Source organism: Cervus canadensis, chromosome 3, assembly GCF_019320065.1.
Source record: "Cervus canadensis isolate Bull #8, Minnesota chromosome 3, ASM1932006v1, whole genome shotgun sequence".
In the NCBI taxonomy this organism is placed as follows: Eukaryota; Metazoa; Chordata; class Mammalia; order Artiodactyla; family Cervidae; genus Cervus; species Cervus canadensis.
The window spans coordinates 81284835-81302741 of record NC_057388.1 but is presented as its reverse complement, the minus strand read 5'-3'; the positions used below and the strand labels follow the sequence as shown (position 1 = coordinate 81302741).

The 17907-nt window shown below is 35.8% G+C and overlaps 1 protein-coding gene across 1 annotated transcript in view; it reads left to right on the top strand.

The window, feature by feature from the left end:
* Nucleotides 1-16380, top strand: part of FAM3C (FAM3 metabolism regulating signaling molecule C) — a 52724-nt gene extending 36344 nt beyond the window's left edge. Inside the window, exons 6-10 of the mRNA XM_043463567.1 lie at nt 2362-2420; nt 6143-6193; nt 8327-8411; nt 12915-13041; nt 13899-16380. Of these exons, the coding sequence (XP_043319502.1) occupies nt 2362-2420; nt 6143-6193; nt 8327-8411; nt 12915-13041; nt 13899-13988 (412 nt within the window). The 3' untranslated portion in view covers nt 13989-16380. The remainder of the gene's footprint in view (nt 1-2361; nt 2421-6142; nt 6194-8326; nt 8412-12914; nt 13042-13898) is intronic.
* The last annotated feature ends 1527 nt before the right edge of the window (nt 16381-17907 follow it).

The window sequence follows — 17907 nt, the reverse complement described above, 5'->3', positions numbered from 1 at the left end:
CATGTCCAACTGTAATTGTAGATTTGTCTTTTTCTCCTATCAGTTCTACCTAGGTTTGCTTCACATGTTTTATACCTTGATTGCTTGGTACACACACTTGGGATGGCTATGTCTTCTTGCTAGATTGACCCTTTGATCTTTATGCAAACCTCCTCTCTGTCTCTGATGTTTTTCTTTGCTCAGAAATCTATTTTAATTGATATTAATATAGCCATTCCTGTTTGCTTTTGTTTAAACAGCTTTATTGAGATATAGCTCATTTACCGTACATTCAGTTAAAATACACAGTCATTGGATTTTAGTGTATTCACAGATGTGTGCACCCATCACCACACTTAGTTTTAGAACATTATCATACCTCAGAAGGGCATGCTGTGTCCTTCAGCTGTTGTCCTGCTCCTTTCCTGTTGCACTCTACTCCATCTGCCCTCCCCCCAGCAGCCTGAAGTAACTACTGAGTGTACTTTCTGTCTCTATAGATTTGCCTGTTTTGGACTTTTTATGTATATATAAATAATATGTAGGGGTTTTTTTGTGATCAGCTTCTTCACTAAGCACCGTGTTTTCAGGGTTCATCCATGTTATAGTATATATCAGTACTTCACTTCTTTTTATGGCTGAAAGATAGTCCATTGTATAGATACGTCACATTTTGTTTAGTTTCACTAATTTCATTTCCATTCATTAGTTTGTAGACTTCTGGATTGTTTCTGCCTATTTCTGATAGACAGCATGTAGTCGAGTCCTATTTTAATCCACCATCCCAATTTCTATCTTCATTGGATATTTTTGAACTATTTATAATTATAATTATTGATGTGCTCAGGCTTAAGCCTGCCGTTTTATTACTTTCTGTTATCTTTTTTGTTTCTGTTTTCTTTTACTGCCTTCCTGTGAGTTATGTGAACATTTTTAAAAACTTCTTTTTTATTTATTGAGTGTATATCTTTGTGTAGGTTTTTTAGTGCTTGCTTTTGATATTTACTTTCTGGCCCCTTACAGAAAAATTTTGCTGACTCAAGGTCCAGACTTAAGAAAATGAGGGAGAAAATGTTCATTGTCCAGAGTAAAATTAAAAGTATATTATGTTTGTAGGTATTTGGAACAGCACAAAAGTTGAGGAAGTTGCCTTTCAGTGAGTCAACAAAAACATCACTCACATCATTGACAGACAAGTGAAATTTTAGCATATGTCTTTATTGTTCACTGTTTCAAGTTTTTCTGACTTTGTTTTATTCTTTAAATGAACTAACATCCAACATTTGTGTTGGAATTTTACTCATTCATCACTTGCTACCATAGGTTAAGTAAAATGAGTTCCATGAAAATCATAACACATTCTGTGAGAATCAGTGGCTACATGAAATTTATAATCAAGTATGTATTTTATTATTTGTGAAATTTGTGTGCTTCACATCCTTTCTGTCAGTAAAATTTATAATAAACTTACATTGTTGGTTGAGAATATAATTATTTCAAATAGGTAAGAGATAGAAAGTCTGAATATCTGTTGATAGATGGATAAAGGATAGATGTATCATGTATGAGTACAGAGTATGTATTCACATATATGCATACTCACTTCCCCACCACCTTAAACCACTTCTTAATCATTTAACATTACATCACTGTGATTTTTTAGAATAAAAGGTACCTACACTTTTAGTTTAATAATTTTAATTCAACAAACTGAACTGATAACAAGCAAATATTTTGCTCGTACCTTCCATTTCACAGTATTTATTATCTTTATGTAATGGTCTGTGAGCTGCCTGTGGAGGCTGATTACCACAGAATGACATTGCAAGTCTTGTGGTTCAATGCTGTAATTATATGAATACAATATTCCTTCTTCTGGGTATTGAGAAATTTTGCATCAGTAATCACTAAGAGAATGTTCACAATTAAGTTAATCTTCTTGCTTTTAGGTTATAAAAGATTTTGGTAGCATCTCACCTCTGTTTCATGTCACATTAACATTGTAGAAAGTACACTAGAGTTTATCCTTTTTATTCCTTTGAGAATGGTGCAGGCTGTGAGCATAGTGTCCATGTGTTTGATAGGTTTTCTAAAATGGTCTTTCATAATCTGATGCAGGGCAGCAAGAAGGAGTCTAGTATTTTGACTGTAATACTTTTTAATATATATTTCTGTTTGTGAGATCTTAAAGTTGCTTTTAAATTATTCAGTGTTAGACAGTCTTCTCTGACTTAGAGACCTTTCAGTCTCCACTGTAGTACTAAACAGCTGTGTGTATATATAACATTCCCAACTGTATTTTTTTAGCATGAATGACTTTCCCTAATGGATGTTTATGTGCAATATCTAATTCTAAATTTGTCTTAACTTTTCCCCCTTCAGTTTAATGAGTGGTGTTAAGAATAATGTTGGAAGAGGAATCAATGTTGCCTTGGTAAATGGTAAGAATAGTTATTTTACCTTATGGGTATGGTGAATATAAGGGTATAGCGGTATATAGGCATATTTATATGGCCCAAAATAAAATATACTCTTATATCAAGAGATCAGGTAAGAAAGAGTCAAGCTTGACATTAAAGCTCTCCCCCCATCCTCCCACAACATCAGCTATGAGTAGAGATGAGACACTGCATTTTGGTGTTTACATCACGCTCTCTTGGAAGCATCCAGCTTGCTGTGCAGTGTATAGAGAGCCTCCCATGAGATTGTCAGGATACAACCAATCTAACATTATCTAACAATTGATGAATTCGTGCTGCAGATATTGGAATCCTAACGTAATGTATCAGAATGATCTCTGTTCGTTTCCAAGGCAAAACATTCAATATCATGGTAATCCAAGTCTATGCCCCAACCAGTAACACTGAAGAAGTTGAAGTTGAACGGTTCTATGAAGACCTATAAACCTTTTGCAACTAACACCCGAAAAAGATGTCCTTTTCATTATAGGGGACTGGAATGCAAAAGTAGGAAGTCAAACACCTGGAGTAACAGGCAAATTTGGCCTTGGAGTACAGAATGAAGCAGGGCAAAGGCTAATAGAGTTTGCCAAGAGAACGCACTGGTCATAGCAAACGCCCTCTTCCAACAACACAAGAGAAGACTCTACACATGGACATCACCAGACCGCCAACACCGAAATCAGATTGATTATATTCTTTGCAGCCAAAGATGGAGAAGTTCTATACAGTCAGCAAAAACAAGACCGGGAGCTGACTGTGGCTCAGACTATGAACTCCTTATTGCCAAATTCAGACTGAAATTGAAGAAAGTGGGGAAAACCACTAGACCATTCAGGTATGACCTAAATCAAATGCTTTATGATTATACAGTGGAAGTAAGAAATAGATTTAAGGGACTAGATCTGTTAGACAGAGTGCCTGAAGAAATATGGACAGAGGTTCGTGACAGTGTACAGGAGACAGGAATCAAGACCATCCCCAAGAAAAAGAAATGCAAAAAAGCAACATGGCGGTCTGAGGAGGCCTTACAAATAGCTGTGAAAAGAAGAGAAGTGAAAAGCAAAGGAGAAAAAGAAAGATATTCCCATTTGAATATAGAGTTCCAAAGAATAGCAAGGAGAGATAAGAAAGCCTTCCTCAGTGATCAGTGCAAAGAAATAGAGGAAAACAATAGAATGGGAAAGACTAGAGATCTCTTCAAGAAAGTTAGAGATACCAAGGGAGCATTTCAGGCAAAGATGGGCTCAATAAAGAACAGAAATGGTATGGACCTAACAGAAGCAGAAGATATTAAGAAGAGGTGGCAAGAATACACAGAAGAACTGTACAAAAAAGATCTTCATGACCCAGATGATCACAATGATGTGATCACTCACCTAGAGCCAGACATCCTGGAGTGTGAAGTCAAGTGGGCCTTAGGAAGCATCACTACAAACAAAGCTAGTGGAGGTGATGGAATTCCAGTTGAGCTGTTTCAAATCCTGAAAGATGATGCTGTGAAAGTGCTGCACTCAATATGCCAGCAAATTTGGAAAACTCAGCAGTGGCCACAGGACTGGAAAAGGTCAGTTTTCATTCCAATCTCAAGGAAAGGCAATGCCAAAGAATGCTCAAACTGCTGCACAATTGCACTCATCTCTCATGCTAGTAAAGTAGTGCTCAAAATTTTCCAAGCCATGCTTCAGCAATACATGAACCGTGAACTTCCAGATATACAAGCTGGTTTTAGAAAAGGCAGAGGAACCAGAGATCAAATTGCCAACATCCGCTGGATCATCAAAGAAACAAGAGAGTTCCAGAGAAACATCTATTTCTGCTTTACTGACTATGCCAAAGCCTTTGACTGTGTGGATCACAATAAACTGTGGAAAATTCTGAAAGAGATGGGAATAGCAGACCACCTGATCTGCCTCTTCAGAAATCTGTATGCAGGGTAGGAAGCAACAGTTAGAACTGGACATGAAATGACAGACTGGTTTCAAATAGGAAAAGGAATACATCAAGGATGTATATTGTCACTCTGCTTATTTAACTTATATTCAGAGTATATCATGAGAAACGCTGGGCTGGAGGAAGCACAAGCTGGAATCAAGATTGCTGGGAGAAATATCAGTAATCTCAGATCTGCAGATGACACCACCATTATGGCAGAAAGTGAAGAAGAACTAAAGAGCCTATTGATGAATGCGAAAGAGGGGAATGAAAAAGTTGGCTTAAAGCTCAACACTCAGAAAACAAAGATCATGACATCCAGCCCCATTACTTCATGACAAATAGATGTGGCAACTGGAAACGGTGGCTGACTTGATTTTTGGGGGCTCCAAAATCAGTGCAGATGTTGATTGCAGCCATGAAATTAAAAGACATTTACTCCTTGGAAGGAAAGTTATGACCAACCTAAACAGCATATTAAAAAGCAGAGACCTTACTTTGCCAACAAAGGTCTGTGTAGTCAAGGCTGTGATTTTTCCAGTAGTTTTGTATGGATGTGAGAGTTGGACTATAAAGAAAGCTGAGCACTGAAGAATTGATGTTTTTGAACTGGGGTGTTGGAGAAGACCATTGAGAGTCCCTTGGACTGCAAAGAGATCCAACCAGTCCATCCTAAAGGAAATCAGTCCTGAGTGTTCATTGGAAGGACTGATGTTGAAGCTGAAACTGTAGTACTTTGGCTACCTGATGCAAAGACCTTGTCATTAGAAAAGACCCTGATGCTGGGAAAGATTGAGGGCAGGAGGAGAAGGGGATAACAGAGGATGAGATGGTTGGATGGCATCACCGACTCAATGGACATGAGTTTGAGTAAACTCCAGGAGTTGGTGATGGACAGGGAGGCCTTGCGTGCTGCGGTCCATGGGGTTGCAAAGCGTCAGACACGACTGACCGACTGAACTGAACTGAACGTGATATAGACTGACATGAATGCGGGTGTGTAGAATGACAGACGGTGGTGGACTGTTGCATGGGGTGTGGGGCTGAATGAAGAGTCAGAGTCAGTTGTAATTTTTCAGTATTGTCCACACTGAATCTTGAACATCTCAAGTGTTCTTGAAAAAGCACATCTGAAAATATGAACCTGTGAAGTGAGACCCAGCTGCATACTTCTCTTTTTGGTACAGTCACCCTCTCAAACTGTGTGGGGAGAAGAGAATCCACAGCCACCTTCTCTAGTTTATACTGTAGAAAATAATTTATATAGTTTTCACAATGAGAGATATTTTTGTTTCTAGTTTCTGCATTTTCCTATGTATAAAAGATTCTATGCATATTTGTCCAATTGATAGCAAAAAAAAGGTTTTTAAAAGGAAATTAAATACATTTTTTTTTTTGCAAGATTGCTTTAATAACAGAAAATATCATGGATTCATTTGTTTTTGTTTTTTAAGGTTTATGTTTTTATGGGTTTTTAAATAAGGGAAGATGGTAACATATAAGGATGAAAAATATATAACTTTGAATTTGAATTATCTAAAGTTAGTAGTGAATTTTTGTTTGCTACTCTTCAGCTTACAAAATTAGTGAGAAGTCCTATTCAAAAATTACCCTTTTAGAAAAAAATTTTAGATGCATGCAATTCAAATTCTAAATATTTGTCATAATAATTCTCTGCTAATGGATTCACATTGGACAAGATCATATGTCTTATACAATGTAGAGTATATTTCAGTTGCATAATTTGCTATGAATTCAATCTCTTTTAGGCAAAACGGGAGAGCTAATAGACACCAGATATTTTGACATGTGGGGAGGAAGTAAGTATGATTTACGTATAACTGTTCCGTTGCTGGCACTGAATCATACCAATATAATGTAGTTCATTGATGAGAAAATAATGGTACTATTTTGTTTTCATTTTGTTTCTTTTCACTGAATGTCCAGCTCATATTTAAATGATTAGTCATACTGCATACACTTCGCTTTTTTATAAAAATTATTGGTGATGTGTAATTAAGAGCAGTGATAATCACACTTGAGATTTGTTAAAGTCTTAGTCCTGTTTTCTGCAGGACCACTAATTGAAAGCTTTAGGCTGCGTTGGGTTTCTGTCTGAAATTTCTAAAAAAAAAAAAAATAAGTAGTTTGAAGAAGGGCTTAACCAGTGTAATCGTGTTTACCATACTGAATTGATTTTTTTGCATAAAATTTTTCAGTCTCAAAAACTAAGTTCATAACCAGGATTATCATTCAAAAAGATGAATATTTGAGAGAAGGAGTAGAATTTTCTTTCCAGTTTATTGTACTTAGAGCAGTCCACAGATAATCTTCCTAATTTGGCAGTTCCAAGGAGCAGGTGGAAATTAGTCACCAGCCTGCAGAGGGAAAGACCTGGCACCTCAAAGATGGTGCCTGAAAGAGAGAGATTTCTTCCTCAAGTCTGAAGGAAGGCCAACACTGATTTAACTGTTGATTCTTTTCTAAGTTGAGGCTCTCCCCTGCACCTCCTCATCCACTTTATGAATTCCCTGGAAGCCAGCAGTTGTTAGGCTTCCCAATTTTATCTTGTTCTCAGACCATTGAGCTTTTCTAATACTTCTTCAGCTTGTGATGAGATGCCATGTATTATTTATTTTTTAAATGAGATCAGAACTTTTCATTTTATCAAAACGTGTATCAACTCTAAATGTGCCATCAGTTTTAGATTTTAAAGGAATAATTGGTTCTACCAAAATTTATTACATGGAAAACGTCTGACAAAACTGTTGTTGAAATCAGTCATGTGACCAGAAGCTCTGGTATTTCATCTTAGGTCAGCAAACTACTGCTAAAAATAGCCCTCAAATTTAGAAGTAGTTGCAGTTTACTGCCATCTTTGGATTTAAATGGAAGTGATTTGTTAGCTGCTCTTTTACATTTTTTTCTGAATTAAAAATGCTATTATTTTAAGATAGAATGCAGTTTTAGAGAAATCTTTGTAATATTTGCTGTAGAAAGAAACTGAATAGTTTTGAAGTAGTATTAGACTTGGGCACTTAGGAATCTGACATTGTAAGGAGTTCAAGATGTAGAATGATTTGTATGGATAGTTCCCAGTCAGCCTCTTTGATATCACCAGTTTATAGTCACTGACATGGTTTAATCCTTTGTGAATCTTAATACTGCAGACGAAGCAGGTAGTGACTGCAGTATTTGCCTTAATTAGTTTGACTTTTAGTGATAACTAGCTTACATTTCTTCCCCTAGTTTATAGTAAGTAGATATTCCCAGAAGATTCTTTAAATCACTATGGATGTATGTACACTTGTCCCACGTTATCTGCAGGGGACTGGTTCCAGGACCCTCTACAGATAGCCCGTAATCTTCAGGTGCTCAAGTTCCATAATTGGCCTCCATGCCTGCAGTTCTGCATCCTCAGATTCAACTAAATGAGGATCACATGGTACTGTAGGATTTATTGAAAACAAATCTGTGTATAAGTGGACTCCTGAGCTCAAACCCCTGTTGTTCAAGGATCAGCTGTGTACGTATTTATATAATTTTTTTAAATTACAGATCCTTTTGTGCAGTAAATAAAAATTCTCTTTTTTAGAAAAGTATCTATGCAAACAACTTTACATATACTCAGGGAGTCCATGAACCTTTCTCCTGTCTCCTAAATTTCTTACTTGAAATCATGTCGTACTTCAATACACTATGGCTTTTTCATTTAGCCCCTGGAGTATCAATACGAAACACACACAGGGTGAATCAGAATTGGGAAATTTTAAGTTGATGTGAAACTTAATTTTTATCCTGTTCACAAAATTTGTCTCTCTTTTGGTTTCTCTGCATTAGAAATTATCAATTTACAAACACCTCATTTTTTGTACTGTTAAGTTCTAAAAAATTATCATGATGGTTAGTCATTTAAAAAAAAAAAACACTTAACCCTTTTTGGTTTTTTTCAGATGTGGCCCCATTTATTGAGTTTCTGAAGGCCATACAAGATGGAACAATAGTCTTAATGGGAACATATGATGATGGTGCAACCAAGTATGTAAATTTCAAAATTTACACAACTTTGCAGATCTATAATATATAGTAACATAAGCAATACATTTTCAATGAAAAAATTTATATAACAGTCAAGTAATCCAACTTTCAGATAAACACTGTTTACTTTTAAAAATTTTTCTTTCTGTGTATTTATCATTCATCTATGATTGTGAAATTAGAATCACATTGTACATAAAGTTTGTTATACTCTTTTATGTTCTGTTTTTAACAACTGTAAATTATTTTCTCTGACAATAATATTCTTCAGTACCATTTTCTTACGGCATTTCCCAAAGTGTGTCTGTCCTGTGAAACCCCAGTCCTTTAAAACTGTAATGGCTCTTCTAATCTTTTATCCTGTGAAGTTTCTACGTCATTTTACCCTCCTGGTTGCATTTCTTGGGCATTCTCTAGATGATAATTGTCCCTCCTAAAATGAAGCCCCGAGTTGGACATAGTGTTCCCGAAGCGGTCTGGCCAGTACGGAGTGCCTTGGAGGTGCTCACTCACCATGTTTGAGAAATTGCGGTTAATGTTCACGACGACGAGCGTCGCGCTCCTGTTCTTCCGTCTGCCACATCACAGTGTTTCAGCTTGAATTCTCAGATCTCTTCATTCGATCTCAGAGGTTTTTTTGTTTTGTTTTTTTTTTAATCACTGGCAAGTCAGGTCTTTCTCCCCATTCAGAACTTGGTTTTGTTCAATCTGAATGAAGACTTTATATTCATATACCCTTGTTAAATTTAATTTTGCTGTTATTGGCCCACTTGGTCTTGATGCTGACATTTGTCCTATGAGATTTCCATTGTCTGGGCTTTGTACTCTCTCCAGAGTCATTCAGATTTCTAAATCTAAGTCCTCAATGATAAACATGGTTACTACAGGCAGTGTGCCACCAACTGGAGACCACTTCTGAGGGATTCATCTATTAATCAGCTGCAGAAACTACTTTTCAGTTTCTAGTGTGCTCTAATAGGCATACTGTCCAGTTGCTGTTTAATTATTTCATTTTCTGAGACTGTCAGATGCCTGCTTGAAATTGGTGGATGATCCTAATTATAATACCCTGGCTTACTGCCCCCAAACTGCTTTTAAAGCTGAAAGTATGAGATGATGTTTACTTAGCTTTATTAATCCAGCCTCCTTCCTACTACTCTTTCTCTTTATTTTCTTATTCTTTCCTTAATACTCACAGGATCTCCTTCTTGTAATCCATTCTAAAATTTTGCTAGGAGTTAGGTTTAGTTTTATTGAACTGTTGTTTTTAAAATTTTCCTTGTTTTTTTTTTAAAAACTGGAATATTTAACTTTTAACGTATTAACATCTTCACTTTCCATGTTGCTTCTAAAATAACTCACATTACCTTGAAGATTATATTAACAAGTTCCTTAAGAATTTAAGTGTGTGACGTGTGTGCCTTGAGGCTTAAATTTACTTTAAAGTACTTAATATGAACATTGCTGAGCCACTGTTCCCTTTTTATATTGATTAAAGAGTGTTTGCCTCCCTGGAAAAGACAGTTGTGTTTTGATCTCGATATCCTATCATTCTGAAACAGTGGATCCCTTCATTATTTATACTTGGTAGCAAAATTTCCCTCTGTGGCCTTTAGTAGTTTTATGAACCTCATCTCATTTTGAGCACTCAGGTCTTCCTGGTAGTAGTAATAAAAATGTTGTTATTAGTAGCATGGTTTGCCTTGTATTTTTGTACACTTCCTTTTCTTAATTTGAACCCATCATGGAATAGAAGTGGACTCTGGCAGTTCAAGCCCAGGTTGTTCAAGAGCCAGTTATATATCTCCAGAATTAATGCTGTGTGTAAATGTATTAGTTACACTGCACTGCCTTTTAAAGAAATGGAATATTTTGACATCTGCTATGTCAAGCACTCAAAATATTGGCTGTGTTGCATGGTTTTCAACTTTTCTTTGAACCATGAAATCATCTTTTACTTAGTTACATAGAAGATAGCAAAAAAGAATAATAAAACTTCCCAAATTCTACATAAGCAGATTAGGAAACTTCAGAAATTGTTGGAGAAGTTGTCTGGTTATAAACTTGTAGTTAGCTAGACACAGGGACATGTGGCATGGGTGCCCAAGCCCACCCCCAGGTTTGATTATTCACTGGGAGGAATCCAGGACTCAGTTTATAGACCTGCTCACTCAGGGCTATGATTTGTCACAGCAAAAGGTTCCAAAGCAGAATCCACGAAGGGCAGCTAGTTCAGAGCAGAGTCTGGAGGGAACCAGGGCACCAGACCTGAGTTTCCAAGAGTCCTCTCCCAAGCGGAGTGACACAGAACATGCTTAATTCCTCTGGCAACAGATTGTGACGACACTGGGGCTGCTGTCCACCCGGGAAGCTGACTGGAGCTCACGGCCCAGGGTTTTTACTGGGAGCTGGTCCTGAGGCACCGTCTGCCTCATACATCCCCAGATTCCAGATTCCCAGCCAGAAAGGAGGTGTTCGGCATAAACTACTTTGTTTGCACAGTTTATACACACGAGAGCCATTCTGATCAGTTCTGGGAATGGGGGGAGCCTCCCCAAATCCAAGCTTCCAGAGCCAGCCAAGGACCAGTCTTGCTCTTAGGCCTTTCTAAGCCCTGCTGTATTAATCCTTTTCTGCTTAGGACCTAAGGGTATTCTCAAAGGAAAGTAAGGAAAGATGAGCGGAATCAAAATGGAAAGCTCAGTTTCATGTTGCTGCTAGATTGGCTAGTTTATTCATGCAGATCAAAACAACAACTTCTGAAATTTGGAAATCCAGAAGGAAAAGTGACTGCCCTTCATTATATTTCTTAATTGTAAAATTTTTTTAGATAAGAAAAAATTGCATGTACTTCTGGCAGGGGCCAGGCCTGCATTTGGATAACCACCTACTATGAAGGCATTTTTTGTGTATGAAGCAATCTCTTGGCATTTGTGAACCTAAGATTCAGCTATTTACAAGCAGCCCTGAAGCCTGCACCCTGAGGTGTAATTTGTGATTTTTCTTAGATGTAACTGACTGAAGCCCGTAGGCCTTCCTCCAGGAGGCTGTCCCTAGGCTGCCCAGTAAGCACGACCTCTGTTCTGCACCATTTATTCTAGATAAAGCAGCAAAACTCACTACTACTGCTGATGATTCCAGTAAAATGTTCTAATTAAGGGGCCAGTGGTAGAACATTTGAATAAACTAAAGAGTGGAATGTAATAGTCTGCAGATCCATGACATGCTAACACTGTTCAGAAACAAGAAAACAGTTCAGACAATACTTTCAGGGGATGTCCATCTACTACAGAAATTGCTTACCAAGTAAGCAGATGAATGAAAGTGATAGCAATTCATGTAAGGATGATTACAAGAAACACAGCTACAGACCCACTTTGGGGAGAAAGCCAGACGCAAGTACGTGTACTTGTGTGTGAAGGTGTCAGAATCTTCAGAGGCTGAGACTTCACTGGTCCTTTTGCACAGCCATTTCATTTATTTTAATTTCTCTTGGTTATAAATGCATCACTTGATATAGATATGAATCTGAAAGACTAAGTATTCTAGGGCTGCCCCTGATTTTCTCACTGATTCTTATGACCTTTCCCAGGAGGGCAGCAGTGCCCAAGCTGTGGTTAAAACAGCTTCACTGCCCCCTGGATGTGACTAATTGTGAAAAGCTAATGACATATATAGCTCTGTCCTGTTCATGAAGCTTTTTTTTTTTTTTTTAACATAAAATCTCCTGTTTATCTTCAGGTTAGTTACATGAGAACTGCCTTGCCAGTTTCACCTACTTCACATAAAATACTTAATGCCCTAAAAATATTTGAAAAACTTGAGTCATTTTGCGAACATTTGAAGTTAACAAAAAAAGTCAGATCTCTTATATTTTCATGTAGAATTGAGTATAAACTCATTGTGGGTCAAATAAAATTATTTTTTAAATGTTATCAGTCCCAATCAGTAATTAGGACTTTCCTGTTGATAAACGTGTTATTTTCTCTTCAGGCAAAAATTACTGTTATGAAGTTAGATATAAGTAAACATAGTGTTAGAAACATCCAGATTTCTATTAGCATTTAACTTAATTCTATTCAAATGTAATTTACAAAGAGTTTAGTGGAGATTCAAAGTGATTTTTAATTTTACGAAGATATTGACTACTTAAGATCTTATATTAACCTGAATAGGTACCTACAGACTGCAGTTTCCCATTTTTATTTGATGGAATGTAGATGAAAATGAACTGTTGTTATGAAATTAAGACACCTAAAAGGTACTTCTAAATTGCATAAGCTAGAAACTTATTTGCTAGATTTCATAACTTTCATCATTAAAGAATTCAAATAGTAGGAATGTTACTCTGATAAAATTTATTTTTTTATGTTCTCTTATTTAAGCCAGGATTTTCTCATTTATTTCATGGTTGTATGTTAAATGCTGTATGTGTATCAGTATTCCTTAGACTACATACAGTACACTACATTTATTGTGCCATTCTTTTTCTCTTTCTTCAAGACTCAATGATGAGGCCCGCCGGCTGATTGCTGAATTGGGGAGTACATCTATTACTCATCTTGGTTTCAGAGACAACTGGGTCTTCTGTGGTGGAAAAGGCATTAAGACAAAAAGCCCTTTTGAACAGGTTAGTGTCTCAGACGTCATAATTAATGGGCAACAGCAATTGTGTGAAACTGTACAGTACGTATTCCTATCCCAGTTATTTGCAACTTAGATAAAGCAGACATTAAGTATGTTTCCATAATATGTTTCCATATTTTTCATAGGTTCCTGGCAATCAATTATTTGAAATAACCATGACACTATTTTAATTTTAAAATTTAAAAAATAGTCAAATTCTACATGAAATTTTTTTTCCTACATGACAATGCATTGGCCTATGATTACTTGTATCATAAGACCTTTAGGAAGTTGGTTATTAAAAATTTTAGCTGAACTTTTGATATTAGAATCAATGAAGTACAGAAATACTTTATTTATTTTTTTGTGTGTGTAATAAAGTTTTATTAAAGTATAAAGGAGATAGAGAAAGCTTCTGACATAGGCATCAGAAGGGGGCAAAAGAGTACCCCCTTTGCTAGTATTAGCAATGGAGTTATATACTCTCCAATGAATCCAAAGAATGTCTGGAGGCTGCAAAGACCTTACCAGACCCACTCCCATAATTTACATTTTAAGATAACAGAGTTGGCTGGAAGGTTTAATCCAAAGATTGTCCTCAGGCAGGATACATCCTTGTAAACTTATTAGAATGTAAACTTATTTTTGACTTACAAAGGATCTTTAAAGACCATCTGCAGTGTTTTGTTCTTTCCGCTCCTCTTTGAAGGTCTGCCACTATATGCCAGACCCTTTTCTCATTTAATATCTTGAACACTAATTTATATGTTGATAGAAGTGTTACTGAAATGAGTATGCTTAATTATGTTATTGCAGATATGCAGTTTGCTAAAGTACTATACTGTGGTTGTGTTCCAACAGCACATAAAGAACAATAAGGACACAAATAAATATGAAGGATGGCCTGAAGTTGTAGAAATGGAAGGATGCATTCCCCAGAAGCAAGACTGACATGGAGAAAACTGAAGGGAGCACACTTTCACTGTCAATGGGAAAGCCCTACCAGAAAAACGACATGTAAATATTTTAAGAGCATGCAGCCATCTCGGTGTGTGCATGTCCATTATCTCTTTTGATATCAGAATTATTTATTGCTAACGTAAATAGCTGTCTTTGTAAATAGTCATCATAATGAGCAAATCACTGAACCATTTTCAAGCACATCTGTCTAATGGTACAATGTTCAGACCTTGATGCTAATGGCATCTTTTAATTCTAAAAGCATACCAATGGATAACTGAACAGATATGAAAAATATATTGATATATACTAGTCGCTGTGAAAATCTATCATGGAATGATATGGATTTTAGGGAGCAGACTTTGTTTTCTTTTACGTATATATATGTATATTGCCTTCTGATGATAGTATCTTTTAAATTAAAAAGATATTGGGCATAGTTGTGTGTGTAATGTTACTTTACAGTCTGACTCCCCTGTTGTATTTTTTTCCTTAGTCTTTCTCTTACCTTCCCAAGAAACCTATAAATAAAATAAGAAAACATATCAAATACATGAAAAGCACAACAGAATTGTTTGTTTAATGTACACTTTAATGTACACAGTACAAAGTAAATATATAAACGTAGATGGCATTCAGGACTGTAGCTTGATGGATTTTGTGTTAGCAGTGTGAATAACTTGATTTTGCATAAGCTATTCAGAGTGAGGCAGGAGGGGGCAACTCCCCAGAGCTGAGGAATCTGGCCAAGTCCCTTCCCCAGCCTTAGTAAGTCATTCAGGACAGCATGTCAGTACAGTTAGAACCTTACTGGCCTAAGTTTTCCTTATTTAATTGTTCTCAGCCTTGACCAAGTGGTTTGGAAAGAGGCATGCTTTAATGTCACAATGATTTTAGATTGTAAACCCAGAGATTTTGTATTTACTTTCATCTGACTTCCTAATAGTAATTTTTGCCTGAAAAGATAACAACATATTTATTTATCAATAGAAAAGTCCTAATGTTATCAGGACTGATAACAGTTAAGAAATATTTGATACACAGTGACTTCATACCCAATTCTATCTAAAAATATAAGAAATCTAACTTTTTTGTTAGCTTCAGATGTTCACAAAATGACTCAAGTTTCTTAAAATATTTTTAGGGCATTAAATATGTGTTCCAGTATCTTAAACTGGAACATAAAAAATGTAATGAACAAACTGCCACTCACAGTAAAAGGCAGCACTTCAATTTTTGATCTAAATTTTAGATGCCTTACATAAAGAAAAACTAAAAGCAGTGTTTTTTATTTTGCTATAAACTGAGTTGGAAGTTATTAAATATCAATGAGTTTTGGGGTACTGTTTCTTCCCTCAAATTGAATGTAATTCGTGAATCAATGCACCTTACACATCTAAACAATTTTTGTAAACTTTTCAGATTTTTGGTGCTGATACGCTAAATCACTTTCAGCATGTGTATTTTAACATTTCGAATACTTCCCTTGATTCTGTAAATTAAAAGAATAGCTATTTTACAGTTTCAGGGATTGTGAAATAAGTGTGGCTTTTTCTTTTTTAAGTAATGAGAATAAATATTCTTGGTTTTGCATTGTGAATTTCTTTTTTGTATTATCTGGCAAAGTAATATACCTACAGAACTTCACATTGAGGTTTGTCAAGCATTTATTGTCCTGCTTAACATGCAAAATTTAAGTCATTCCTATGGTTAAACACACTAATATCCTCAGGATATATCTTAACATGGATAGAATTTAAGTATCTAGATGACAACACTTCTGTTTCAAGATAAGGACTAACATGACAGCTTTATAGAGGTGTGTAAAATGCCAAAAGATTGGTTATTTAATTGCTTTCATGTAGTTTGCTATTATGTCAATTCTGTCTTGTATGGTTTATGTCAACATAACTTTGAAAGCAATAATTTTACTGTATTTTACTTTCAGATAGGTTTTAAAAATCAGCATTGTAAATGCAACAATGCTCATCTAATGTTCAGAATTTTCATTAAAATCAGAAATTTGGCATTGACACTTTGGTCTTTTAAATGGTATTTAAGGACTCTTGGATGTGTATTTTTTATTTGTAATCATAGATGCAGTCGCAAGACAAGTTTATTATGATATGCCTGTTAAAATACAGCAATGACCATAGGAAAAAAAGTGTTATCTGGGAAATTAAAGAAAAATTGAGCCAGAATCTTTATATTCCTGACTTTGATTAAAATTTATCATTGTTCTTTCTATGTTGTATTCATTTTGAAATGAATTATCTGATATTTTGTAATTTTTTTTGCCAGATGAAGCTCAATGCCTTTAGCCTGAAATGCACTTTATACTTAGTTTATACATATTATAAATAAAGTGACCCCTCCAAAAAGATGATAGTTTCATTCAATTTGGTTGACATACCCCATTTTTAAATGAAAGAATGAGAAATGTGCTGTGTTCAGTTAGGAAAGCAGTTGAAAGTAGAAATGCATTTAGAATATTTTAAAAAATGAACATGAAAGGGGAAAAATTGCTTGTGTTGATCAGGAAAAAGATTTGCCACTCAGCCTCTTCAATTGGGCCTTCTAAAGCAGCAATAAGTGCATGTAAACGAGGAGTTGTAGGATAAAGTACCAGAATTTACTTTTTCTAACACATTCCTCAGAATCATTCCTTTGCTGTCTGTTCCCAGGGTGACTCTTCTGTTGCATACCTGGTTTTTGATGGTTACATGCCAGTAGCTAGTTAATTTCTGTTTCCCCCAAAGCTCCCTTGATTTTTTTTAATTTACTTATTTTAAATTGAAGAATAATTGCCACTGATGAAAGAAATCAAAGGTGACACAAATAGATGGAGAAATATGGATCAGAAGAATCAATATAGTGAAAATGAGTATACTACCCAAAGCAATGTATAGATTCAATGCAATCCCTATCAAGCTACCAACAGTATTTTTCAGAGAACTAGAACAAATAATTTGGCAGTTTGTATGGAGATACAAAAAACCTCAAATAGCCAAAACAATCTTGAGAAAGAAGAATGGAACTGGAGGAATCAACCTTCCTGACTTCAGGCTATACTCCAAAGCAACAGTCATCAAGACAGTGTGGTACTGGTACAAAGACAGAAACATAGATCAATGGAACAAAATAGAAAGCCCAGAGATAAATCCACGCACCTATGGACACCTTATCTTTGACAAAGGAGGTAAGAATGTACAATGGAGAAAAGATGATTTCTTTAACAAGTGGTGCTGGGAAAACTGGTCAACCACTTGTAAAAGAATGAAACTAGAACACTTTCTCACACCATACACGAATATAAACTCAAAGTGGATTAAAGATTTAAATGTAAGACCAGAAACTATAAAACTCCTAGAGGAAAACATAGGCAAAACACTCTCTGATGTAAATCATAGCAGGACCCTCTATGACCTGCCTCCAAGAATAATGGAAATAAAAGAAAAAATAAATGGGACCTAATTAAACTTAAAATCTTTTGCACAATGAAGGAAATTATAAGCAAGGTGAAAAGACAGTCTTCAGAATGGGAGAAAATAATAGCAAATGAAGCAATTGACAAAGAATCTCAAAAATATACAAGCAACTCCTGCAGTTCAATTCCAGAAAAATAAGCGACCCAATCAAAAAATGCGTCAAAGAACTAAACACATTTCTCCAAAGAAGACATACAGATGGCTAACAAACACATGAAAAGATGCTCAACGTCACTCATTATCAGAGAAATGCAAATCAAAACCACAATGAGGTACCATCTCACGCTGGTCAGAATGGCTGCTATCCAAAAGTCTACAAACAATAAATGCTGGAGAGGGTGCAGAGAAAAAGGAACCCTCTCACACTGTTGGTGGGAATGCAAACTAGTACAGCCACTATGGAGAACAGTGTGGAGATTCCT